The sequence below is a fragment of the Anticarsia gemmatalis genome, chromosome 16 (assembly GCF_050436995.1).
Source record: "Anticarsia gemmatalis isolate Benzon Research Colony breed Stoneville strain chromosome 16, ilAntGemm2 primary, whole genome shotgun sequence".
NCBI lineage: Eukaryota > Metazoa > Arthropoda > Insecta > Lepidoptera > Erebidae > Anticarsia > Anticarsia gemmatalis.
This window is the reverse complement of record NC_134760.1, coordinates 4,575,781-4,603,721: the sequence shown is the minus strand read 5'-3', so window position 1 is coordinate 4,603,721 and position 27,941 is coordinate 4,575,781. Positions and strand designations below refer to the sequence as shown.

Here is a 27,941-nt window from a genome sequence, read left to right as displayed (position 1 = left end):
AAAGTTAAGAGAGAAGCAATGTCCTCATTGAATCATCTCCATAGAAATAAGGTCAAAAATCTTAACAATAGCTAGAACCTTAACACGCCTTATACAAACACAAACATATAATGCGTAAACAAAACTTATCCGTAAGTATCAGAACACATAGTCATCAGATCAGTGGGCGTACGTCCGTCTGTCCATCGTATCGCATTGGCGCAAATTAATGAGGGTGGGATATTTATTTCACAGTTTCGTTTGCACTTGCCAAAATATCAGCTCACGTATATGACAGGTATCACGTATATAGTATACAAACATAGAGTAATGAGCTCATTAAGGCTGGTGTTCGACGCGTAAGCCCCCGCGATACTTGTGAATATGGTAATTACTGAAAGTGTCACTGTTAATCACTTCAAATGTACTATTTTTATTGGTTTTGTTGTTTTCTAACGTTTTAATGCAGCTTTGATGTATTTGTGATTTAACTTGTAGTCCTTGAATTATATTGAAACAAACTACTTACATGAAAATGATGAAAGTAAAATGTAGAATGCTTTCTTTAGATTGACTTCCTTTAATATCAATGTTAAGAAAACAGTTCTATGGCACTTTTATGTATGAAGTTATGGTAGAGTTAGACCTACTATAAAAAACTGCTGAATAACTAGTTTGCATTCGTTGTATTTAAGACATGATTGTCTTAAAGATTTTTGTAAATGATATTCGGCAGTACAGTGTACAGTAATTTAAAATAATAATGAGTACGATATAAAACACCAATATTGAATTTGTAGATTTTATTTATTGTAAAATGAATTCCGCTACTTGTAGTCAACAGAAATAATTAACGATAAGCGGAAGTGACAAATCAATTGCTATGCAAGTTAAATTAATTTCACAAACATTACATTACATTATTATATTGCACAGAATAAATAAAGATACTTGGACACAATATCGAACTTATATTTATGGAAGAACAGATTTTGTATAATTTTTAGTTTAGAATATAGCGCATTGTTTAGGTTCTATTTCATCACAATTAAAATAAACATAAGGAAACGGAGGAAATAATTATCCTATTAGGTCTGTCAAATGCATCATGCCTTTTTTAAAACGAAGCGTTTATAATGACATGAAAAGCGACGTTTTCAATTAATTGTACTTATCGACACAAATGACTATTCAACTGGCCAGTTACAAAATTTCCTTTTTAATATTGTATGATAAAAGCCTTTTACTGTTTAGTTTGAGAATAAAAAAGTAAATAAAACAGAATACAGTTGTAGTAAGTTGTCCTGAAACGAAATAACAGGTTAGTTCATTTTCGTAGTTGTGAAATGACGGGGTTTTGACGTCGGATGGAACGAACCATTTTGTGAATAAAAATAGACAGCGGGTTGCAATAAACAACATCGGGGACAGACTGTAACAAAACTAAAAAAGAATGACAGGTTATACCATCAAAGTGAATTTATTTTATAGTGGTGAAATAGATCCTAAATCCAACAAAACGAATCAATTAAAACCTTAAAATATTCTATATAAAAAATATTCTAATATCTAAAACAATTTAAAATACAATACAAATGAATTGCAAATGATTATAATAACAGAATATAGAAAATAATCTAAAATATCTACAACTGGACAGAGTTCACATCGTCAACAGATAGTTCTTACGCTAAGTATACATCTACTCAACTTTATAATTGCACATCTATTGCACTTTACAAGATGCATTTACAACAAATTATATTCACAGTTCTTATTTACAAGTCGTCGATCTGTTTAAAGATGACAATAGCTTCATTTCTTCCCCGAAAGTCTTATCACTACACTTTACTCTTTCATGTAAGTGGTATTCTAGTTCATGGTGAAGAATTTCACAATCAGTGAGCAAGTGTAAATGAGACTTTATCATTTCCAAGCTCCAAGTCCAAGCTTATTATAACATCGTATCCAATTATTATTCTAGTCTAGTTCAGACTATCAGTTAATGAATTCTATCTGTTAATTACATAATTCAACGAAAATCGTATAAATTTAGGACGGGAGCGAATTTCGGAACTAGATACAAATTTTAACTAATCGAATCACCTCGTATTTTACACATAAAACTAAATCGTCATCGAAAATCTATTTCGTTGCAGCCTCAAATTTATCCCAATATAATCGACAGTTTTCATTCCGGGAAATCTAAACGTCGAAACAGTGTAAAACCACTTTTCGTCACATGAAAAATATAAAATGGACACGCTACTGGTTTATCTGAGGTATCGACACGACGTATATCTACAAACACGTATTGTTCATACAAATATAACAAAGGAAGCGTCACAGCGTTCAGTAGGGTCGCCACACCGTGTTGCTGTCTGGCTGCGGATTACCTCTTTGTCCAAGGTTGTTCACTCTACCGTCCTCGCCCCTGGCCGCGGCCGCCGCACACGAGTTGCCTCCGCCCAGCAACAAATCTTGTCCGTGGTTCCCGTGCTGTCTGTGATTATTCGTCGTCGAAGATATCTGATCCATCATAGTCTGCAGCTCGTTGTGGTGATTTTGTGTCGAGTGTATCGAGTTCGAGTGCAGCGGGTGGAAGTTGTGCGTTTGATTCGCCGCCGTGTACAACTGACTGTATAACAAGCTAGCCGGTAGGACGGGGTACAGCGAGTTGTTACAATTACTGGTGCCGTACGACGAGTTCTGTGATCCCATTAGCGAAGGGAAGTTGGAACTGTTCGAGTGATTGTGGCCGAGGTTTGTGGACGTGTTTGACGTAAGCAGATCGTCCTGTACGGGGGATTCAGGTTGTGAACTGTTGTCACTTAGTGACCGCGGGCCTGTTGACAAGCTGTAGTCTGTGTTGTTGTTGTAGCGCGGTAGAAGACTGCCGTGGTGCGACGGCGAGGAGCCCACTAGACCAGATAGTTGCTGGTCTAAGTCTACTCCCGTCGTGTCCGGTAAAACTGCACAAACAATAGAAAAATTAATAGCAGAATTAACTATCCAAATAGAGTGATAATAGTAAACATGTCAACTACTATAAACCATTGAGATGTTTGTTAGTGCGCAGCTAATTGCAGCATTAGCACACGGTCATATTAATTGCTCTGTCATCAAATTCACATAGTACAATGTACAATTGCAGCACATGCCAGCATCAGCTATCGGCGTTCTCGAATTTTGGTATCAAACTGATTTTATTGTTGGACAACAATGATCGTAATCTATACTTCTATACTTATATTATAAAGCTGAAGAGTTTGTTTGTTTGAACGCGTTAATCTCAGGAACTACTGGTCCAATTTGAAGAATTCTTTCAGTGTTAGATAGCCCATTCATCGAGGAAGGCTATAGGCTATATATCATCACGCTACAATTAATAGGAGCAGAGTACCAGTAAAAAATGTTACAAAAGCGGGGAAAATTATGACCCATTCTCTCTTATGTGACGCAAGCGAAGTTGCGCGGGTCAGCTAGTTATTAAATAAAATAAAAAGGAGAATACCAAAGAGTTTTCTTCCTATTATGGTATTTACTTTCTACTACTTACTATTATAAAAGAAGTGAACCCCCTACGTAGATTCTATATTATACTTTTTTTTTAATAGCTAATGTGCTATTTATTTAATGAGAACAGTTTTTTAACCATTAAATATTGCTTCTAAATAAGAAACAATCGCCTCTACAGTTTCCATTCTTAGTCCAAAAATAGCGGTTACCGACGGCATTTTATTATGGTTTTAATATGGCTATATTTTTCGTTCATCGGGCATGCATCAGCTATAAATTCATCGGCTGTATCGGGCGCATCCGACCCGCTGTAAATTATAATGAGAGGCGTTTATGTCCGACTAGTGGTGTCACCCGGCGGGCCTCGGGTATCGATATTATACGCATCATTTCAAGAATTCGAACTCGTAAAAACGATGCTCCATTTTACTGGGCTTTTTATGAATGAAAGTTTACTGTTGATATGAAAAGCTCTATAGCTTTAAAAAAAGACTGGTGGAAGAACGAAGAGCGAAAATAGTCTTTGTTATCAATAATTGTTACAACACTCTCAATGACGGCCTCATTCTGCCAAAGGGCCTAAAATTATTCTCAGAGCATTTACTAAAATCCTAGAGGTAGTTATTATTTCACAATTTTCTCTACTTAGCTCTCTCTCAATAAATTATTCATTTAAAAGTTTACTTAATTTATAACTTATCACTAAATTGATATTCAATCTAAGGAAGACATCTCGCTTTAAAACTGCTATCATTGAACAAACTTCAATTAACCTGTTCTCCAATCATTACCTTTTTGAGTTTAAACTTACAACGGGTACGAGTTAAGAGATTTAACGTAATCTCAGCTAAATTCTAACTAAATATTTTGTTCATAGTTACCTGTATTATTAGCAGTGAAGTCCTGTGTAGGAGTTTGATCAGGTACAGTGCCAGCGAAGCCGAGCGCGGGCGGGTTGAACTGTGAGGCTGCGGGCGCGGCGCAAGAAGGTAAGTACGCAGGGTACGCGCCCGCGCCGCCGTAGCCCCAGTGAGAGTTGCTCGAACTTAACCCGAACTGACTCATGTCTGAGGAAGGAGGATCAAGTTAGTTTCTAGATATTTTAGTTTTTTTGCGGAATGATACATCCTAATATAGGTAGCTGAAGACCCAGAATATCACATAGGCTACTTTTTATCCCGAAGTTCCCGAGGGATCTGGATTTACACGGGATGGGCTTCCACGCGGACGAAGATGCGGGTGGCCCACTAGTAGTTGCATAAAGCCGGATCCAGTCGAATGTAACGTGTAATACAGATTGCATCATGTCATTGTAATGTAACGTGAATTCTAAGTGTGGGCGGCAATGCGAACGTTTCACCAATGGACCCGGCTTTAGGTCTGGAAACCGTAATTGTTGATAAGTCTGTGATTTATTTTGTAACGTGCATAACTGGAATCCGACGGTAACTATCGATTGCCGACAACCAGATAGCTTTCGACAAAAATTGTAAGAAAAACTTGATCATTTCCTCTAGCAGGTGCTGTAGGAACTTATGTTACGCGTTAAACTCTCGATTCTCGACAGTACCGACTGTAAAAAAAATCGTATCCAAACACAATCCAAAACAAAAAAACGCAAAAGGTTTTAGTTCATAAATCGGTTTCGACTTACACAATACAACGTAAGGCCTACGCGATCAAGTTTATGTGGCCAATGCCGAATCAGCTAAAAGTTTTTTCATTCTAATTCATTTTGCGCACGAACATTATATCGAATGCTGCTTATCGTCAAGTTTAATATTCCACAACATGCTGGTCATTATTTGGTTAATATGTATATTGGTATATGACTTCCATGTAAATACAAGCAAAACATTTTAATTCTCTGCATGCTTAAAATTACCCTTAATTTATACTCATACATCGATCGTAAACGTTTTAATTTATGTTACTTTCATCATAAATCATATTTAAATGCATAAATTTTTGATTAATCATCATCCAGTACATCGGCTTTACTGTTCTGCCCATATAATATCACTATCATAGCATAAATTACACATGAAACTTTTATAACGAGGCGATCAATCGAATTATTTATTTGAAGAGCTGTTTATTAGTACTTCCTAGCAATTTATTTGTTTGTAGAAACATTAATTTATATTTTATTGCAATTTCCATGTAATTAAATTATAGTAAAAAAGCACTCTGTAAAAACACTTAAAAGATCTTTAAGACTAGCTTTATAATAGTGAATCTAAATCAGAGTTAATAATGGATGTATGTAACATGCTCTTATTTTGATAGTGACCTGAAAAACCATTTATAAACAATTTCAGTAAACCCGTTATCATTTTATTTCCTAAACGTATCCATTGAATCGGCGCGCGGAACGTCCGACTATCGAAATGTTTGTAATGAAAGCGCGCGGTCAGTTATAAAGATGTCGATCGGTGCTACACTTTATTTTTTCCACCGCATCATCGGCTTTTATTTTTCGGTATCACGGTTCCGTTTTTGGCCGGCGATCGGCGGACTGGGTTTTTATACGGTACGCGTTCCCCGCGTCGATTTGCGAAGGCTTTTTTTCCCGTTTTGAGCCGCATGAGTTGTTTTGGGGTAGCCGTGGATTTTAGCGGGCTCGTGCACGCTTGTTCGATTGCGTCCGCAGTCAGCTTCCAGTTCGATCCTCTTTTTGGCGTCGGCTGATTGAATCCGCGCTTTAGTGGACGTAGTTTAGCGTATCGCTCGGTTTGGTGACTCATTCACTTTTGAGCCGCGGCCCCCGTTATAAGGTTTGCTGTGGTATGATTCCGATTTAGATTCCTGGTTTGATTTCGCATTTTTGTTCGTCTTCGTTTTTGGTGGATATTTTTGCTGGGAAAGTTTAAAGTTTTATTTATAGAGATTGTGGTTTTAGCCTTATCGAATGTTTAGGTTGCAAGATCACATTCATTCATATTATGAAGAAGATAACAGTTTAGACTTCAGTGCAGAAATCTATTGATTGATTCACTTGACTCATTACCTAAGTAACCAAAATCTTTTCAGCCAAATCCAAGTGAGGATTCCAAAATCAATTAAATACAAACATTTTATATCAAGAAAACAAAAATAGTTACTTACTTTGACAAGTAGTGATGGGCGGCATACGGAATCCTCCGAGCGGGTCCGGCGGGAAGGGGAACGGTCGCTGGCCGAACGCGAAGTGGAACTGCTGCTGCTGCCCTAGGAGAGAGAGCACTACATCAGTACGATACTAGCTGCCCTTTGTGAGTAGCATATCTGATATAATTACTAGTTGGCGTTGGCTATGACAGAGATGAAAATTCAGTTTTGGTTACGGGTATTACCAACGCTTCGTGTGAAGACAATCTGAGTTGTCAGGGTTAAAAAGTATTTCTTTATATTACTTCCAAAAAGTTTACAAGTTCAAGTATCTAATCGTTAATTCAGCACGTTATGAATCGCCTTGCTGAAGGTAAGGGAGATAACACCATTCTTGCGTTTATTGTACCATGTTTTTTTAACAATGCTTAATTGATAAATTGTTTACCTTTTTCCTAATTCGAACGTTGTTCATTAAGGGCAGATATGGTTTTTTCATTCAGCAAAGAAACTTACGCGACGATGGATATATCCTATATTCTTTACTCTTAATTTAAATGTGTTCTTTAAGGCTAGATTAAGGCTTTTCATTCAACTAGAAAGAAGAAACCTAGAAAGAATCCTATCCAGCGATTATCCCACTGCCTTTCAAATACAAATCCATCATCTTTCCATACTCACTTTCTCATCCCTTAATCCAAGAAAAAGACCGCCTGAACTCCCCTCGAACCCAAGTCACTTAAACTCGCGTGTAAATACTAATACACTGTATAAGTGGTACAACACATCGCCGTCACCCTCGGACGTGTCGCGGGAGACACTCGATAATTCATTGACACTAGTGACAAGCGGCCGACACGTGGATGAATTAGAATTCGCAGAGATTGGATGTCGTAGCCGAGTGTCGTGTGGGATTATGTAAACTGTGTTTTCTATCAATCGAAGTATGTTTTTACTGTGTTCAGCTAAAAAGGTGTTAAACTCAGTCGTACCGATAAAGAAATCTTGATTATAATTTTTTAAACTCATGAATAGGTGGTCACATTAGGATTAGTACTTTGAGAATAAATATTGAGGTCTTCTAAATTATTGCGAAAAAGTTTTGTTAGATGTTGTGTTGAAACATTAAGAATCTTTTCATACATGACTAATTGAATTTGATTTTAAATCAGTTTAACAATTTTGGAAACCATAAGAACAAAGAAAGTCTACACTTCAGCAACACTAGTAGATAAACACAGTAGTTACAAAAGATCCAATACATTCCATTAAATTTATCGATGTTTATACAGCACTACATTTTAACCCTAAACCCGGTACACACGAACATGATCGAACACAAATCCTACAAATGAACAGATCTAATACTCCATTCAGATTCACAATTCAACACTTCCGAATTACATTGCGAGGCAATCGACGCTAATCAAGGTCGGCTACGTCTACGCGTCAAGTTAGAAACTAACGCGTGTGTGCACTATGCACTAATAGCCGTGTTATTTGCTATGTGTACATGTGTCCAGGTTTTGATGTAGAGAGGTAATCGGTTGGTTATACGTTTCGCGTTGTCTTTTGCTGCATTGAAAAGTTCTTGTAAAAAAGGTATTGGGATGCTTTTGTTGCTGATAATGGTTAGTATTGATTTTAAATGAAACAAAGTACACTTACGGTAAAAAATATCTTCAAGTATTTTTTGAAAGTACTGTTACGCCAAAAAAAGTGCAATATTTTTTTTGTGATAGGTAAGTGCGGTGAGAGATGAAAGTTGCGGCATTTGCCTTTCCGGCTTTCACACAGGTAGTCGATATTTAGGGCCTAAAACTTTATAACCAAACAAACTTCTTACTCTGTTTTGAGAAAACCGAGCGAACATTATTGGTCCATCCATACATACTATTTAAAAGGTTCACTACCAATACTCGGCCCCACAATCATAGCCATTATGACAGTAATTCCCGGAAAAAATATTCAACAGTTACCATTTGGTGAATATTTTCCGAGAAAATTGTTTGATCTTTTCCATGTTCATGAAAATTTAAATTTTCTGATTATCTATTATCTATATAAATAAAAATGGATCACCGAAATGTATGTAAGCGCATAAGTTTTGAAAAATAAAACCAAATTGTATTGTAACTGTCGTGATAAGGTTTGTATGGGATCGATGGGATCAAAATTCCTTTGGGAATGAATCAACGGGATAAGTAATACTAAACCTAGGCGAAGACGGGCCTGTCCGCTAGTTATTCATAAAGTCACTCTGGTTTTTACAGGAGTAGACAGAGATCAAAGAACGCCACTTACTAAGATCCCTACGAAACGTTTTGATTTGACCCTAACAATTTGTTTATGAGTCTGAAAAATCATATTTATTTGAATGTTATCGTATATCCCTAATATTCGATAAATTTTAGACGTGTAAAGGACTTTGTACAGCATAATTGGGATACCCGTCGGCATTCAATTTAAATCATACCCGACCATTTTACATAGTACAGGGAATATTCGTAGTTACGTAGTGCGGTGTAACATTCCGATCTGGCAAATTATTCAGGCGACAAGGCCGCATTGTCTCGCCACGACACTCTTCACGCGCGACATAATTCAATCTCGGCGCTTCCGTGTGTTCAATATCTACCTAGATTGGTTTGTGTACGCAAAATGTGTACGGGTTTTAAGGGAAATGGAATTTAAGCGTTTAAGACGCGCGTGAATTAACTTGACATGTATGGATTTTAATTAAATATACGTACTAGTCTTAAAAATGCTTAAAATAAACTATTAAATTTAAGTTAACAAACTAAACAGCATCATTTAGGAGTTGCGATGTAAGAACGTAAAATAGTAACTAAACTTAATAGAGTTTATAGGCAAAAGTTGCCATAACTACAATGATAAGAGATAAGAAAGGATGTGGATTTCACTCTATGTCTACAACTCTAGAATCTAGTATTAGAAACAACCTTTATACACGTACAACACGTGTATAAATAACAACGTATATACACGACGCTGAATCATCCACAATTTTTCAAAACAATATACGGATCGACCGCAAACAGTTTTTCACATTACCAAACATGTCAACTTCCAATCGAGAGCAGACAATCAGCCCTTTGTACGTAAAATTCCATTAACCTCTCAACCAGCCATCAGGGTCGCAATCAAAGCAATAGATATCATACTGAGTATAAAAATGCATATAAATGCACTTGCAGAGCGAACATTAAATTGACAAATGCACGCACACTAACAAAAACAATTGGAATCAGGGATGTGCGTCGTACGGACATTACATTATTCCGTAGGGCTGTTTCAGGACACTTGTAATGCAGCTTTGATTGAACTGTTTTTATTCAACACATTACAAATTGCCTTAAAATAGTATGATAGTTGATTACTAAATTCTGCTGCCTAGCTACTATCTAGTGATAAGAGCTAATTTAATTTAATTATTACCGTTTTATTATTATCATTAGGTGTACCGTGTAAGTTTAAGATTTTTGACTTTTCATGCCTTGATCATTTCTTTCAATAATTAGACGATTAAAGGAGGCTCAAATTCAGGAAAATCGGTCAAGAACGTAATAAAATGCATTTGCTTACACAGCAAAGAATAAAATAGTAAGTATCCCATTAAAAAATACTTATCAGACAGCCCTATATTGCACACATGCTCCATTCCCGCGCAAAAGGTTCGAGTGTATAAATCAACGGCGCAACAATTACACACTTTCATGGCAAGTTGGAATTAGAAACTGTCATTTGCACCGTTCGAGGGGTGTGGGGTAGAATGGGTAAGGGGGGATACAGATGGGGAAAAATAGGGTGCGGGCAAGGGCTACTGTGGACCTGATTAAAGGATTACATCGGGTGGCGTCCGGTCTAGCTAAATTTATTATGCCAAGTATTTCTACTAGTTAGCCTTTGCTTTAAAGAGCGATGGCGAGTTTAGAACGCTCGTTTAGAAGATACGGATTAGATTTAGGGTGCTTGAGTACTCCGTTTGAAAGAGATATAGTTCTGCCAGAAGAATTTGGTTTAATAAAACTAGAAATAAGTAAGAACTAAAAATGAATAGAGATTATATTATTTTTCTTTTTAAGACACGGTCAAGTAGATATGCCGTGTATCTACCTCCTTTATTGAGGTGCTGTTGCAGTTTAATTTTTTTATTGAACCCAAACATAAAATCGTGTATTTCTTAATAACGACCGCGTAACAATACATAACCCCCCGCCAAAGTTCATCAGCTTCATAAAAATATGGACAAAGCGAAACAAAAGTTATAAACCAAGTCGCCCTGTGAAGTAAACAAAAGACTTTACGGTGTAAACAATGACTGGCGCATACGCAGGCGACGCTAGCGCCGATCACGGGTGGTCTGCATCGCGCGCGCACCCGAAATAGCCCGAATAGCCCCGAATGCACCCGAAGCTGCATCAAGAAAAACATCGTTAATAGTCGGATTATTAAATAGTTAGCTACTGGCTGACGATAAAACGCGCCACCCACCCGGCGGACAAAAATAGTGGAGGGTGCACAATGTGTCGGCAATATCCGTTCAGTCTATGTTTACTGGACACTGTTATTGTCAAGTTTAGGTGCAATATCAACTCTGGGAAATTACGAGTTGTGTTGTGGAAATAGAACCCTTGCCCTCACGTAATAGCCAATGAATGCAGACGCTTCTATGAAAGCTAAAGTTCGGCAAATCGATGTAGAGTCAATGGAAAAAATAACTAACCCGCGGATAATAGTATACATATTTTGGTACCAATGCCCGATTATATCTTGTCATGCCCGTTTCAATATTACTGGCGGGAAAACATAATAATATAGGTAAATAGAAATATAGGTACGAAACTACAAACTTTCGTCAAACTACAACATTAGTTTTTAGTATTTCCAGTGCCTGTAACAGCTCAGTCATTTTAAAATCGAAGTTCCAATATACTCGCGGGCCTATTAGACAACGGGGACGCAACAAAACCTCCCATGAATTGATAACAACCTACATATAAGATGAACACGCGTCGGAACTTACTAGAATTAAATAATTTATCGCCTTCGCATAGAGGCTGGAGGCTTAATAAATCAATATGCAGGGCATGCACACACGCGGTGAGGGTCCGCCTTCATGCCCCCCTCACACACCGCCACCCCACCCCCGGCCCTTTCTTGACTAATTAATTAAACAACCGATTCATTACAGCAGCCTCTTTGTACCCTCACATTCGTCTAGTGAGCTGAGGTACAGACAGCATTGCCGAACTTTAAACTGTGTCTATTCTAACGTATGCAAATTAGAGCTAACTTTTGAAAAGATTTTGTAATTGTTTCGATGATTTACCGGAATTGATGTTTGCGGAATGAATTGATGTTTTACCGGAATATTCATTAAAGTAAAACTTTGCACTGAAAAAAACAAATTCATGTTGTCCTCAATTCATACTTACATTCTACTGCACTCAACAAATCTATAATTAAACAGCTTCCAAACTACAAAAAGAAAATTTCAAATCGCTAATTTTCTCGGTGGTGTAACGATCCGACGGTACCGAACCCTTCAGTCGGCCGAGTGAGTAGAGGCCGACACTATCCCGCGGTGCTCGCAATTATTTTAATTTCTTACGTGATGAGGATTGATCGAGCACGTAAAACTCCTTCATTAGTTACCGTCACTACCAACCTAACTATTTAAATTACTTTCTTGATCCACTTGAAATGTCGTTCAGTTAAATCGTTCAAGTATTGTTTCGTGAGCAAAGTTGCAGAGGATTGGTTCTTTATATTTTTCATTATATTTTTTGTAGATAATGGATGTACGGTTTTAGAATTTATTTAATAATTCAGTGGTAAGTTATGACGTATTTTCTAATTTATGAATTATGAATAATATGTATACCCAATGTAACTTTTATTATTGATATTTCGATATGTATTGTTTTTGATAAAAAATGGTAAATTTATAAGAACAAATCATACATAATCTTCTATCAAATCAAAGAATAAGACAGTAAATCTCAAAAAATACCTTTAAAACAATCACTTTAATGATAGTCAAATAAATTTCCTTTAAGAGTCAGTCATGAAAACAAACAATCAGACCGACCATTAACGTTTAACATCATAACAATGACGTTCTCAAGAAGAGCCCTCTCGTTTCACGCGGCGTGAACTCAAAAGGTACAAATTATTAATAAATTACCTTCATTAAGGGCTGTTTTGCAATGTTTTGCGGTCACCCTCGTTTGTTCTCGAGTGTTTGGAAATTTGGACGCTTTGATGTTTTTAGGACTTAGAATAGTGATGTGAAATTAATTGGCCCGTGTACACGCGTGTTTCGGGTCTGACGAGTGGGGTTTGACCTTTTAATATCGGTCCGTTTGATTTTAGCGACGTTCCTTTAATGACGTGAGTTTTCTTTTGTTTCGGGTGTAAAATTTTTGGTGTTACCAGGTGCTATATATTTTTTTATACGTATACCTACAACTTACATACATAGGGTTTTCTGTAATGTTGTCAAGCTTTCATGTCATCTGCCCATTTTTTTAAAGATTTAATGTCTTGAAAATACCTGATTCCTGACGGACAAATTTTACTTACTAAAAGTGTAGTTTATATACTAACTGGTCTTGGAGCGAGGTTCCCGAGGTCCGTCCACCGTCACCTTGATGGCCTTGTTGTACGTGGTGACCTGCGGCGGCGTCGTCGATACCGTTATCGTCAACGTGAACGATTTACCTGAAACAAAATCCACTATCAGTATCCAACACCCACAATAAACTACAAACAAACCTAAAGTTACACGTTATAAACCCATGCACGTCAATTCCTCGTTACGAAACTATACGACATTCCCTTAAAACAAACTCCGCGTAACATTTCATTAAATCGCCCGATAGCGAAAAAGTAATTATAACAAACTGAAAATAATATTTGCGCAAACTTTTCACTCAAAGTGAGCGTAAGCCATAAATTCAATCTGTGGTCGCCACTCTTTTCGACGAGAGCCCACTTTTTGTAGTTCCATTTTGATCACTTGTTCGAAAAGTTAAAAATTTATTGCCGCTTCGTTTTCAATTTCTGCGCGCCGAATGAATTCGTTCTATATGAAATAGGCACTACACGTCCGCGACAAATATTGACAATCAAAAATACTCTTAGCCACCCCACCTCGGTATGTGAATATCATCAACGCACGAATAAATTGGATTATATTGCACTTATTACCGAGAGCCAATTTCATAGATGACCACTACAAAAAAAGTACAAACGAAAACAAGCACTCGAATCGAAACAATCTCATTGAAACATGGAGTGTGTAAAAGAGCAACTCATCCGCAACACATCAGCGCGCGTCACAAACAACGGGCCGACCACTTCATCACGGCGTAACGCCGGCAATAAAAAAAACATTTCCATCTGCGGAAAAACCACAGTTAATATTAAATGACCGTCCGTCAAAGCTGTATTGTAGAGCGCTTTGGCGGCCGCTCGCGCTGCGGGATGCAGCCAATACCGATTTTGTGATTTTTCCAGCGTCCCCCTCGCGGCCGCCTCCCTCAGGGGGCAGCGGGAGAGTGACATGTAAGCTTTAATGGGCCTCGGAGCGGCACGCCGCCGGCTACACGCGAAAAAACTGAAAAAAAGCCTCATTCATACGTGATTTCATGTGTAGGCTACTTTCTGCGGGCCCGGCGGTGAGGCTCGTTAAAAATGGAGGCCGTACACGCAGCCAGCTTGTTGCGGCCTATCGGAGTTTATTAACGTGACCGGAGGAACGCTTGCACCGTTCGCAAAACAAGTGTTCGCGATGCTTTACGTGCCCGCTTTTGATACAATTTATACCTTCACGTTGTTCACTCTTTCTGTCGACTTGTTTAGATTATTCAATCCGCAATTGGACTCTGACACTCACTGACAAATGATGGTCTATCTTTTTCCCTTAAATACGAGCAACGCATAGGGTCGTTTCTATTTTTCGTTTCTTACTGACGTTTCACATAATAACATTAAGATCATTGCTGCATGATATCTCGAGATAGTGAAACAGCACTCCGACAGTTTTTGGAAACGATAACAGTATGTGCTGGACAGATTGAACCAGACCGTAACGCTTGACGGAGAAGAAATACTCATTATCTGGTTTTAATTAAAAGGAAATATATAAAAATAATAATATTTCAGTTTAAACAATGAACAATACAATTGCAAAATTCAACTACTTGAACACATTTCTTGAACGTTCCGAAAACTGACAAAAGAAAACAAAACGTATTTCGAACGATACAAGACAGTAGAATGAGTGATGCCGATTCGGTGCCAGTCACCGCGAGGCGCGGTCTACGGCGCGCCTAAATAAATAACCCCTAGTTAATGCGGGGGTCTCACGATACCATCGTGGAAGCGCCGATTTTACAAGCTCACGATTTGCTTGGGTGATAGGCGACAACTTTCGATTGACGGCTAAAGTTTGCTTGACACGTACGTGAGGTGTTATTGAGTGGTGTATGCGTGTTTTTATTACGCTATTGTTTTGTTTGATTTAAGATCGTAAAGCTTAAGTTTACGTAGTTGCGAAGCATAAGCGAAGTATTCAGCTAGGTTCCATAATTTTTTAAGCTGCGATGATGCGTTAGATATTAATTGTCTTATTCTGAAGGAGACTTCTCTTCAAATAAGAACTGGTATGAGATACAAGTCTAAAATAAAAATAATTAAGACACCTACAGAAAATAAGCAACGAATTGTGTATTTCTTTAAACATTACTTGGCTCGTGTGGTGGCCTATTTACAGCCTCCTTACTCTACAACTCCATATTATGATTGGAAAAATATGTCAGGTAGATATTGTAATAAATATTTACTGTTTCAATGAACTTATCACCTGTCTAACAAGTGATAGAACTCGTAATGTAATTGTCTCGTAGTAACCAGTAAGTCGCACCAGTTTAGTGTAGTCGCGCGACACTTGCACCGTTTCAACTTCTACAGCGACCGACATCTCAATCTGAGAACGATTGTTGTGGACATACCCTTATAAATTGATTGCGAAAATATTTTCTAAGAAAGTATAAATGGGAACTAAGTATCCTTCGAGGCCATCATTCAATGTTCTTATGCACATTATATAGGTGGAAAAAAATTTTACTCCAAAGGTAAAATAAGCTTAAAAATTGCACAAATTCTTATTTTCGTTCTATTTTTTCTTATTTTTATTAAAATTCAATGATTTTCTGATGCGTTCTCGCATAACATTATGGAACGTTCACGTGTGTGATATTATGAACAGAGTTTTAGAACCCCATTGTTGAGAATGCATTATTAAGTGACCTCCGGTTGCTACCTACATATAGAGGTAGGTACAGCTGCCCATAGCCTCCAATGTTGGAAACTCGAATATTTATCAAAATAAAATCCCTTGCACTGTTCACTTCTTGGTTATAGAACGACATGACATTACTGTGTTCAAGGAATTTCCTTTTTGTCTGTCAGTCTGATAGTATTTTTATGAGGAACTTGGTTTTTCCACTTAACATTGATTTAGTGAGACATGTTTCTTCAAAAGTAGCTAAACCTCAGCACTCTGTAGAATCAGTGTACGATTCAACATGTAATATTATCTCGTAAAACCTGAAAAGGGCGGCGCCTTATCTCGCCTATTCCTTTAGTGCCCGACGACATTCCCTAATAGCTGGATGCAATCCAATTTGACAGCTGTCAAATACACTCGTCGTCGGTCGTAGCAGTCGCGCGATTACTGAGCGTTGCGTCGTCGACCGGTAACGACGTGCTAATGCTGGCGCGCTAATTGACTGAATTAATATGCCCGTGTAAGCTAAGGTGTTTGCATCTATGTATGTGGTGGCGTAGGTTCATATGTTATGAATGATGGGGTTTCCGTGCGTACTGTTCGGTTGTGTTGATTGACCTTTGTTTAGTAGGCAATTTTTTTAGATAACGATTGAAAGTATAGATAAAGATGTAATAGAAAGAAGAATGGCTGATGTACGGTACTGTGCTTGCTCGCAGTCTGTTTAGAGGAATTCGTTTTTTTTTGCTGTCGTTATCGTAGCGAGTGGTGTTTTTATTATCTGTGTCTTGATTCAACAGTCGTACATATCGAAGTGTATTATGTGGCTATTAGCTAGTTCACGGAATAGTGCAGCATGTAACAGTCAATGTTGTTCTATAACCAAAACAACAATGTAGTCTCGACGCGATATTAATACAAGTGTGAAGTCTCGTTTCGGAAAATTACCAGCAGTTCGCGCGTTGATCGCCGCTGTAAACAGCAAACAATGTTTACGATCACCGTTACGAACAGAACGTTACAATATTTCATCGACGCATTCAACTCCAATATCTAAACTAATAACAAAACGTCGGTAATAGAGCGTGAGTGAACGCGCCCACAAAGCATAGTTACGCAAGTTGCGGCCTGTGCTGTTAGCAACTACCCCGAAACCAAGGGGCGACCGTAAATGAAATGGTAGTTTTCCACCGCGGCTAACCAACCCGGTTACCAACAAACCGGCCGAGTCCGGGACGGTCGAGGCCCGGTTAACCCGTGCGGCCGCGTTATGGTTGACAAGGGCTGTTATAGGTGACGGGCCGCGTGCGTGCGATGCCACCAAGCCTACACGATGTTCGTGTTCCTTTCTACCTTTTGTAGCGTTTTTATTGCCCCGTTTTGTACGACGATATTTGTAATTTTTGAAGTGAGGTAAGTTTCTTTTTGGTGAACAAAGGATTGATGGTTCTAACGCAATCCGCAAACTGTATACACGTTTACAGACACGAACAGCGTAGAACAGTTGAAGCGCTGTTTGATGATACATAGTTACGTCGTGTTTTCAAGATATACACTGTGCAGAATGTAAAAGCATTTTCGGATCCGCAATTTAAATTTCAAAGTACGAGTACTAAAATTTAAATGAGTTTTTAATCCTCGCATTAAAAGTGAGCAATATACTTTTTGCAAATATTATATCGTGTGATCATTACAACACATCTGCAGAATTGATATTTTGTATGAGACACCTAAAACTTTAAAAAAGTGCGTGCATTGCTCGCGTATCAACAGATCCTTCATCAAAGCTGCCATAAAACGTGTCGCTATAATAAAGCGCGATCCCACGCGGCCACAATATATTCAAATAAACTCTTCAAAGGAAAAATTTTATTCAAATGGCGAGGCGACCGCAAGCGAGCGCCCCGCCTCCACGGAAGAAGTCGTTTTCCCGACCTTTTCCATTGGCTGGCGGGCGAGAAGGCGGGCCTTCTTCAAGTCTTCCTCGAGACTAACTTTTCATTTGCACAGCACTGAAATATAGCCTCAGATTAAAGCGCAACGTGGAACTTGGCTGCGGTTTCCTCCAGACGTATTTTTTGTTCGCGCGCCTAAGTAATATGCAGTAGATCTTCAATTTCCATTAATAAGTTGCGGCAAGGCTTTTACTTTACGGACTATATTAAAAACCGTTGGCTTCTTGTATTTCCTGTTTAAGTTGATTGAAATTATTCTAGAAGCTTGTAGATATATGTATACGTAGATTCTTAAGTAATTACATTCCTCAAGTTTGAAGAAAAAAACTACGTTCGACTACTTTCAAAAATTGATTTAAGATTTTACATTGTGGTTGAACAAGATTGTTAGGTAATGAATAAACAAAAATGTAACAATATTTTAATATCGGTCAGTTTCAGCGCTTCTGGATAAATATCAGCTTAGGAGGTGGATTTTTGACACACATTTGCTGTCATTTTATCTAGCAAGACAGGCTTGAACGACACTGACTCTGATAGAAGCATCTCAACTCTTCCAGACTGCAAAAAATTACTTCAGATCACCCAAGCAGTTTTAGTTACCGTCGCCACAGCAGACGTCAATCTATCACAGGTTAAAAGTTTGATATCATTTATTTCTGAAACACCTTCAGACCATGATCATCATTTAGACTTCAGTAATTGCTAGTTGTTGAGAAGGAATACTGTATTAATGTTAAAAATAAGTTTATTTTAAGCAAATATTTTGTGCGCGAAAGTTCTTTATATTTTTTTAAAATTCAGTTCATTCATTAGTCAATAGTCTTAAAAATTCTCGTTATTGAGAAAGCCTGTGCCTTCAAGCTGACACAAAATGTAGATTTTCTTCGCTTTAAAACTTACTCACTCGGGACAAAAACAGAAAAAGCTGATACAAATAGAGTATTGGATTTTGATATTTGATTAGTTACAAACTTTCCAGCGTATATTTGCATTCTGTACCTAAATGTAAGTTTTATTTTTCAACCCATGTGTAGCTGTCTGCTAAAAATCACAGGGTTCTCCGAATGATACCATTCTTCATTGAATCTAATATATGTATAAAATTCTCGCGTCACAGTTTTCGTTACCGTACTCCTCCGAAACGGCTTGACCGATTCTCATGAAACTTTGTGAGCATATTGAGTAGGTCTGAGAATCGGCCAACATCTATTTTTCGTGCCCCTAAGTGACACTTTTTTTTTATTTTTTATGGCAAAACAACGTTTGCGGGGTTAGCTAGTATTTCTAGATATTGTGCACCTATTATAATTTTTTCAGTCATTATTCAAGCAAAACTTTAAAACTGGTAAAATACAACTACTTATTTGTTTTTAAAAAGATAAACAAAACTACATATTTATTGTCATAACGACGACACGCTATTACGTCTTATGACACCATATTTTAAAATGCAGCGTATCTGGCCAACAAGCGAATGAGCTTGGCGAGTAAATGTCAAAATTTTACAAATTAATAAAAAAACGAAATAAAAAAAAATATTGCGATAGGTACAGATAATAAAAAATAATCAATGAACGATTAATATTTCTTTAAATTTCGTTTTGAAGAACCATAGTAGGCCTACAGATTCGTACTAAAAGCGTGATACAAGGTATTTCAAATAAAATGGAATGTTGATGATTTCCTCATTGCGGGTAACCAAACTTAACAATGCAATAGTTTTAGCGCTGAAACCACTCGGCGTCATGGATAGCAACAACTTGTTGGTTTAAACATCATGCGGTCACATGGCCAAATACTAGTTTTAACATTTATCTAATGGTGACCGAATGTTTCTAACACAATATAAATCATTTCTTGGGTAATTGTAAATACGTTCAGCTAAATCAATTAATTTGACGATTTTTCGTCCTCCTTTTGGCTAAGTGTTCCTTCTTAAAATTAGAGGGCTATCTCTCTCAAACAATTGAGGCCTTACCAAATCAAAATGATGGAACCAGGACGTTCCATTCCTTCAAGAAATATTGAAATATCTTTCAAGCATGCAAGATATCCTCGCGATGATTTCATGATGAGCAGTGATAGCCGAGTGGTTTAAGTTGGCACCTCCCACGCTAGTGGTCGCAGGTTCGAATCCGAGGCAACACACCAATGACTTTTCGAAGTTATGTGTGTATTAGAAATAATTATCACATGCTCCAACGGTGAAGGAAAACATCTTGAGGAAACCTTGCATGCCTAAAAATTTGTTTAATACATTTATTGAGGGCATGCAAAGTCCCCAACCCGCACTTGGCCAGCGTGGTGGACTCAAGGTCTAACCCCTCCCTCATTACGGGAGGAGACCCTTGCCCAGCAGTGGGACAGTAATGGGTTAAATTTATTATTATTATATATTATTTTGCCTAATATAAAATATTCTTAGTTTTTAGGCAATTTTGTGTCTCTCTCGGATATAAACAAAGATACATCATTCAAAAATATAATAAATAATTATTCCGCAAGAAAATGGTCAAGAATTACATGATATATGACATTTTCCTCACGCAATATTTGAAGGTATTGCGAGGTAACTATCTAAGCCATTACACCACCGGCTTAAAGACTTATTATTTTGATGCTATAAACGCAACATGCGCTTGTCATAATGCTGAATTATTGCAGGCACTTTATATTGTAAGATCCACACTGCAGGTATATAACGAAAACCGTATATCCGCATTAATTCAATAGTTACATAATAATTTAAGCATGTTTATCGTATGACATGACAAGAGCTTAAAGTAAATACACGGCTCATTACCGATATATTGCCGTTACGAGTAATATGATGGTGGCCTTTGTTCGCGAAATACCTGCCTTCACGCGACAAAGTGCATTTAAAACGTTTACCCACGAGCTATTTATATTATCAGAGATAATCCTATTACTGATTGTTATTATAATAAACACGAAACATAGTATGGTTGACTGTTTATTATTCTACCACTTTTTGTTAATTTTATTAAAAAATAATTGCTATTTTGTGGTGGTAAATGGGTTAAAATGGTAGAAGAGCAAAACGTTTTCTTATGAGGCTTCAGCTATTTTCCTAAGATAGATAATCAAGAATCCTGTATTACAGGATGTATGTATATGAGTAAGGCAAAAAAAGTTTGTAAGGATCGTCCAAGCAGCGTTCTTTGGTCTGCCTACCTGTATGGGAAAAAGGCGTGATTTTATGTACATATGTATTGCATGTAGATATTTTGTACAATATTAGGCAGAGAAACAGCAAAAATAATATATCAAAATTTATTTGTCATGCGTCGGTTCTCTGATCTTACCAAGACACAAAACACTTTCGAAGTAGCAACATCAAATCGCTGTACTGGAAAATGTTTTATTTTTTGACTACCATCAAGAAATAAATACAATTTAACAGCTTAAGATACTATTCTCGAGGACTTAATCTTCGATATCTATTTCTGATAGAAGAACCGGCCTCCTCCCTGCAGAGGGATAATAACGGCTTAAATGTATTAGTTAATATTCTTCGGTCAGTGTTATGTCCACATAATATTATTATATCCATAATCTATACTAATATTATAAAGCTGAAGAGTTTGTTTGTGTTTTGAACGCGCTAATCTCTCTCTTATCTTCTTAGATAGCCCACTTATCAAGGATGGCTATAGGCTATACATCATCACGCTACGACCAATAGAAGCAGAGTATCAGTAAAAAAATATACCAAAGCGGGAAATTTTGACCCATTCTCTCTTATGTGACGTAAGCAAAGTTGTGCGGGTCAGCTGGTATAATATTTATGTATATATCAGTCTTATCATAGAATAGAGACATTCGCTACCTGAGCTTCACTAACTCCTTCCCTACAACTGCAGCGTCTGCCAGTCCCGCCCCATCTATTATGTCAAATTCCTATAATATTTACTCGCATCCCCATCTCTGCCCAATTTCTAAGGCCAGCGGCCGTTTGTCCCATCAACGTGGGACAAGGGCAACGCATAGATTCATTTGTTTATATTCGATCGATTCGTCGATATAAACTAAACAACGACCTGTTTAATCAGATAAATGAGTCACTTCCTATAAGAGGGCTTATCATATTCTGTACACCATAAATGTGTCAGTATAATGGTTATCAATTACTGATTTAAGGCTGCTTTCAGTCACCTAAAATTACTGTACGCGTATACTGAGCCTGGATGACAGTGTCCGTACACTGTCATCCAGGCTCAGTATAGCTAGCTTCTAACTTTGATTCATAATCACTTACGATTTTAGTTACGTGAGAAGCCATTGTCCTATTTCTATTTGCATTTACTTACAGCGTAGTCCCATGACAGCATAACCAGCCTAATCTACATTTTCAATATGCGATTCTTAACCGTTTTTTACAATATTTATTACACATTTTACGGTTTGAATATACATATTCGTAATAAGTTCCCTAGATACTTTAATGTAGTGTTTAAACCTCGTCGCTATAGTGTTATTATTTATAAGGTTTGACTTTCAGATTATTAGTACTGCGTCGCATTTTTGAATAAAAATACTGATAGTGTTCTTTTGTTGAAAAGCTGATATATTTGAAATGGCTCCCACTTTGAATTTAAAAGAATGTATGGAATTCATCTGGTTTTTTCCTTCCTCGATGAGCAATATTCACAGATCTAACACAAAAAAACTGCTAATAATTTTACTAACATGATAAAGTGCTTCATTTGCATAGTCAGACTTTGTAAACCATCCCACGTTGTCTACCTGGCATTTAATCGCACAGTGCGTAGAAACTCTTAATGAAAACGGAAAGGGGTCCTAAACGCCTTCATTGTTTAGTGATGTATGTTATTCTTATAACGTGTCCCCCTATGTGCGAAACAGTTAGTGATAATATCAACTCTCACGGCCAGTTTTATAGTATATGGATTTGTCAGATAGGCTAACTGCTAAATATAGTAAAAGCTAATTTATAAAAATAACTGTTGACGGGAGACAAATTCGTAGATAATCAATAAAAAAGAACTGTCCAAATTTCAATTGAAAGGTGTCCAATATGCGTATCATCATCTCAGTTGATAACCAGTGTACGTCAAATTGATGGTCACTATGCAGTACATTGTTGCTTTGACGTAACGTGTTAATCACTAAAATCTAAGAGAGAAAACAATGTACAGCATAGTGGCTTTGAAATAGTTTTCAACTAATATACGTAAAAGCTCTCCAGGATTTGTTAAATCGGGCCTAAGAATTGCAGAAGTTTAAAAATATTGAATTTTGGTAAAAGAAGAGTGAAGAAAAGAGTTAAAATAATTATCTTGAGTAGCATTTTGCCACCAATTTTGTATTATTAAACAAAATACGATTAAGTGTGTTAATATGGTATCAGAGCATTTTTATTAGCTTTCAATTAATTTGATAACGGTTTCTAGGAAAGATTTCGATAGAAAAGTATTGTAGACTAGCTTCCGGCCGCGACTTCGTCCGCGTGAAATGATTTTCCGTAGTAAAAAGTAAACTATGTGTAAATCTAGGTTAATTTCAGCTCGATTGGTTTAAAATTGACAAAGTTTCATACAAACTTTGATCCCCTATTTTATTCCTTTAGGGGTAGAATGTATCAAGATTCTTTCTTGACAAATGCCTACGTTATTCCGCCGAATTTCAGTCCAGTGGTTTGGGCTGTGCGTTGATAGATCACTATGTCAGTCAGTCAGTAACCTTTAAGTTTTATGTATAAAGATTTGTTATCTTTATTCATAGAACAATTTTGAAGTCTTCAAGAAAATTACACGTATAATAGGTATGTATAATGGGTAGATTATTATGATATATAGAGCAGAATTATTCAACTGAAACGAAGTTCAAATCAAAGTATGCTTTCAGCATCTACAATGGCCACAGATCGTTAAATAATTTTTATACTGATTCTATTTTACAAACCGAGAGTTAGTCTGAGAGCAAAAGACAACTCAAATACTTAGAAGTTCCTAATAAGGTAAAGTTAAGGTACAATACTGTAAATAAACACTTACCATCTTATTCATAAAAATATATGAAGTTATGAAAGGCTTATAAAGATTTTTGTTTCTTTCACTCCTTATCGAAATGAAAAAGAGAAAACATATTTTAGCAGTGTTCTAACTTAAAATAGGTTTATAGTGTGTTTATGAATAAGAGGGTTAGATATTAGTACCCTTACATAGTTTCAGTGTCAGTGCGTATGGCGCAGTGCGTAAGGTAGACTATTCATTCATCGAATAGTTAGTGGTCAACCTAGTGTAACGTCAACGTAGTGCCAAAGTTGTTCAAGCCACCCGAAGACTTTTGACATGGCCTATGTCAGTAAGTATATTGACATCGAGTACCCAGTACTCACTACTACTCAATAGGTTGGTTTCATTTCTGAGTAAAACTTCGTGATGGTTTTTACAGGTTCAGGTCAATATTTCTTGAAGAAAGGTTATTGTTGTGGTTTGGTATTAATTATTATTATTATTGATGGTACATAGCATTGGGTTAGAAAGGGTTAGTTCGCTTAACGGATGTCCGACGCTAGAAATAAAATGGTCAGCTCTTTTTTATTAGTTTTTTTTTTGTATAGTTTATTCATTGATTGTAAGCTATATAAGCATATCATATTATTATGTGTAAAATCAGTCAAAAAGGCAAAGCCTCAATTATCCGTCAAATATTAGATTTCATAATAGAAAAATTGGTCTTTAGTCACACAAATCTGGAATATAAAGTTGCGTTATTCGTCTAATAAGTTTGTGATCATTTTAGGTAAGCTATTCAGTCCGCATATTGAAGTAACTTTAAAATTAATCTTATGTAGGCCTAAACAACGTACGCAATATTCTTAATCACTCTAATTTTTGGTTCAGTTTCGATGCAAATTTTGAGCATGCACCTAGGGGCTATGCAATTGATATAATTTATGATTGTTTACGTTTGTTCACCACAGAACTTGCAAAATTATATTGGTTATTTTTTATGTAGGGAATGTTCTTTATTGGTTGCTTATTTTTGTATGGCGCGATTCAGTTCGTTTTTTTATTAGCCCTCAATTAGTCGAGTCCGGCGGGACGTTGAGTTTAGATTTGTTTGTGAAACCAACACACTTCGATACACTTACGAAAGATAATTAACTTTTCTTCCTCTACACAATAATAGCTGTCTTAAATTAAACACTTTGCAGTTATCGTATTAATTTAATTTGGTTGTGTTGACGATTAAACACAATTAAAGTCTAATCTTCAAGTATTCAATAAAACTTTTCTAACTGCATTTGTAACTTTCGTAAAACCTTGCCCTTCGCGAAAAGTTTACTTTCTTAGAAAGGGCGGGCGGGACACTCATTGGGCGGAAATAGCCGCCCAAATCTCCCGCCCTCCTTATTTGACATTCGCATTTTCTTGAGTTGTAAGGAAAAAGTTTGAAGTACTTTCCCAATGTCGCTGACTTCTCCCCTACTTAATAAGTTTGACAGAATATTTGAATGTTATTATTGTGTTAACCAGCTTGTTCTGTTATAATCTCCTCAATTGCTGTTGTTTTAATTTCGTGTTTGAGTTTTGATTTAAACTTTTAGATGATTTTCCGTAAGTAAGTAGGGAATTATTTTATTTGTATTAACTTTTCACGAGTGATTCGATATTTTATTTTTATGCATTACTTATGATATGTGCGCCTTCAGAATAACTTTGTATATTTAATATTAAACTTTCCTACAAAGTTACTGGTTTTGAACGGCAATATACGCCCTAAATAATATTTAATCACAAAAATTCATTGTGTCACATAACTGCACCTTCAGCACTCACCGCGACCGCTGCGGCCGACGAATCTCAAGTCGTTGAACTTGGCAACTTGGTTTTTCATCACCGCTGAACTGTTCCTCAGCTCCGCGCAGCAGTTCTCATCGTTACCGGCTCGCACCGTCACCAGAGTACCGTCACCAACGTCACCTAGAGCCACCACTTTAAACGCCACCGGCAGGGTCTTGTTGGACCGCCAGTGCGGGGGCAGAACCGTACACACGAAGTGCGGGCTGCCTGTCCGCACCAGCTCACCCGGGTGCTCAGACAAGAAGTCTCCCAGCGTCCGCTCCGCGAGTATGTCTGACGTCATCTTGGTGTACGTCTCGTGCAACAGCGTGGAGCTGGTGTCGGGCGACACGGCCCCGCTGGTGGCGCCCGTCAGGTGCATCCTCGACACCCGCGCGCGCTGCGTGCTACACATAGAGTCTACTTGTCCTGAACGGTCGCTACATGTCACTGTCCACCACACGTCGCCCACGCTCACCGTGGCCATGCGACATTGTCACTCACTGCTGGCATCGTAACGCGCGCCGTCAACGCACTTCCGAGACAGTTCCAAGTTTACGCGAAGGGCCGGTGACGGGACGTGACAACACGTTGCTAGGGAACGCGCGCGTGGCCACTTGACGCGGTGACGTCACGGGCGGCCTTGCCACACTTTTTTCCCCGGTGAATGAAAAGTTCGGCGGCGGGCGGGCGCGGGACGCGAGGGGCCGATTTTTTCCGGCGCCGAGGGGTGGTTCCCCCGAACGCGGCGAAAAAACTTTTCACTAGTTTCACTGACGGCGGCACTTTTTTCGCACCGCGTATTTACGCGATCGCCGCACGCACGTCCCTCTCACTTTCAGCGTTGATCTTTTTGACTTTTTTGTAGTTTCGTTTTCAGTTTCGCTTTTCGGTGCGGCGCGTCGGGCTTGAGTCGCGCGAGTGTTTACAATGTGTGGGGTGCAACGCGCGGGATGCGTGCGACTGAGCGCGCGGTCGTGGTGCGACTCGTGGCGCGTGGGGCCGCCCTCACAGCGCTTGGTTGCGGTGACCGCTCGCGGTGGCTATTAATACGCGCGTACGTCCGCGCCCGTCGACTTCGGACAAAGTTTCGCGGGCGAGTCGGTGCGGCTCCGCGGCAGCGGCGGCGGCGAGCGAGAGGCGGCGACGGCGCGGGCGCGGCGGGCGGCGGAGCGCACTTTGCGGTCAGGGTGGGTTGGGTTTAAAGCCGCCGAAGGATAAAACATACAAATAAACACGTGTTCGCGCCGGCGCGAGCGAGAGGTACGGCGATCGCGGAGGAGCAAGCGAGACGACGCGCGGCTCTTGCGGCATTTAGCAGCCGAACCGCTCGCCGGCAGCAGGCATCGGCGCTGCGGCGGTCGCAGCACCACGACCATACCACGATCACATACCACAATACCCGTCCTGTTACAAATATCTTAGAATAATGTGCAGTGAAAGAGAAATATCAACCCCTGTGATATCCTAAATCGAATATCTACAGTGAATAAAAAAGTTTAAAAGTTTCTGCAAACATAAAATCCTCACATTAACTAAATAACTCTTTACTAAAACTTGCTACTGCAACATGCAACTCTACACAAATTAATTTTCTCTTAGAGGATAGAAGGACGATGTGATTAAATCTAGTGTTCGTCGGTTTAATGAGACGGGTCGGAAGCTCCATAGATCGCGTTAACGAAGCCTGTTACCGTACGTCGGACACGCGCGTCTCAAATCTGCTTACGGGATCAGTTTTACCTCGGACGAACCCATCAAGAGATTTTGTTAATACGTGAGGGAGTGAAACTATAGGGTTAGCGGGGATGCTCTTGAGAATATACGCGTATTTAATATGTTGAACAATGATTAAGACATACAAGTAGCTCAAGTAGCGACTATCGATGATATACACTTCATATTTCGCACTAGAGAAACGACAGACGTGATTTACGAATGACACATTTACGAATCAGTTGTATGCAAAGTTAAACGTTCGATTGTTACGATTTAGGATTTATAATTAAGTTTTAGTTAAGGTATGCTACTAAACACCTTCAGTAAATAGAACGCAACAAAAATAATGTAACCTTCATAAACAAATCTACAGCTATAATTTTCTCTTGAAACTTTTACACAAAGCTAAACTAACTAACTATACAATAGACAAAAATTCATTCATGTAAAATATGAAATGAAGCGAAAATTCGGCGTGAGAATTTAATCCCATTAACATGATAGTATGATAGCACATTAAAATTG

General features: G+C 38.1%; 1 protein-coding gene across 2 annotated transcripts; it reads right to left on the bottom strand.

The window, feature by feature from the left end:
- Window positions 1-778: 778 nt before the first annotated feature.
- LOC142979567 (uncharacterized) lies at window positions 779-26,773 on the bottom strand. 2 transcript variants are annotated; one of them, XM_076124566.1, is made up of 5 exons: window positions 25,695-26,773; window positions 13,222-13,335; window positions 6,607-6,723; window positions 4,380-4,565; window positions 779-2,951 (listed from the first exon to the last, which is right to left on the bottom strand). In XM_076124566.1, exons 1-5 carry the CDS (start codon window positions 26,182-26,184, stop codon window positions 2,332-2,334), a joined length of 1,527 nt encoding a protein of 508 aa, XP_075980681.1. In that variant the 5' UTR covers window positions 26,185-26,773; the 3' UTR covers window positions 779-2,331. The 2 variants fall into 2 exon arrangements, with proteins under 2 accessions (XP_075980681.1, XP_075980682.1); XM_076124567.1 differs by having other exon boundaries at window positions 6,607-6,708.
- Between the last annotated feature and the right edge of the window lie 1,168 nt (window positions 26,774-27,941).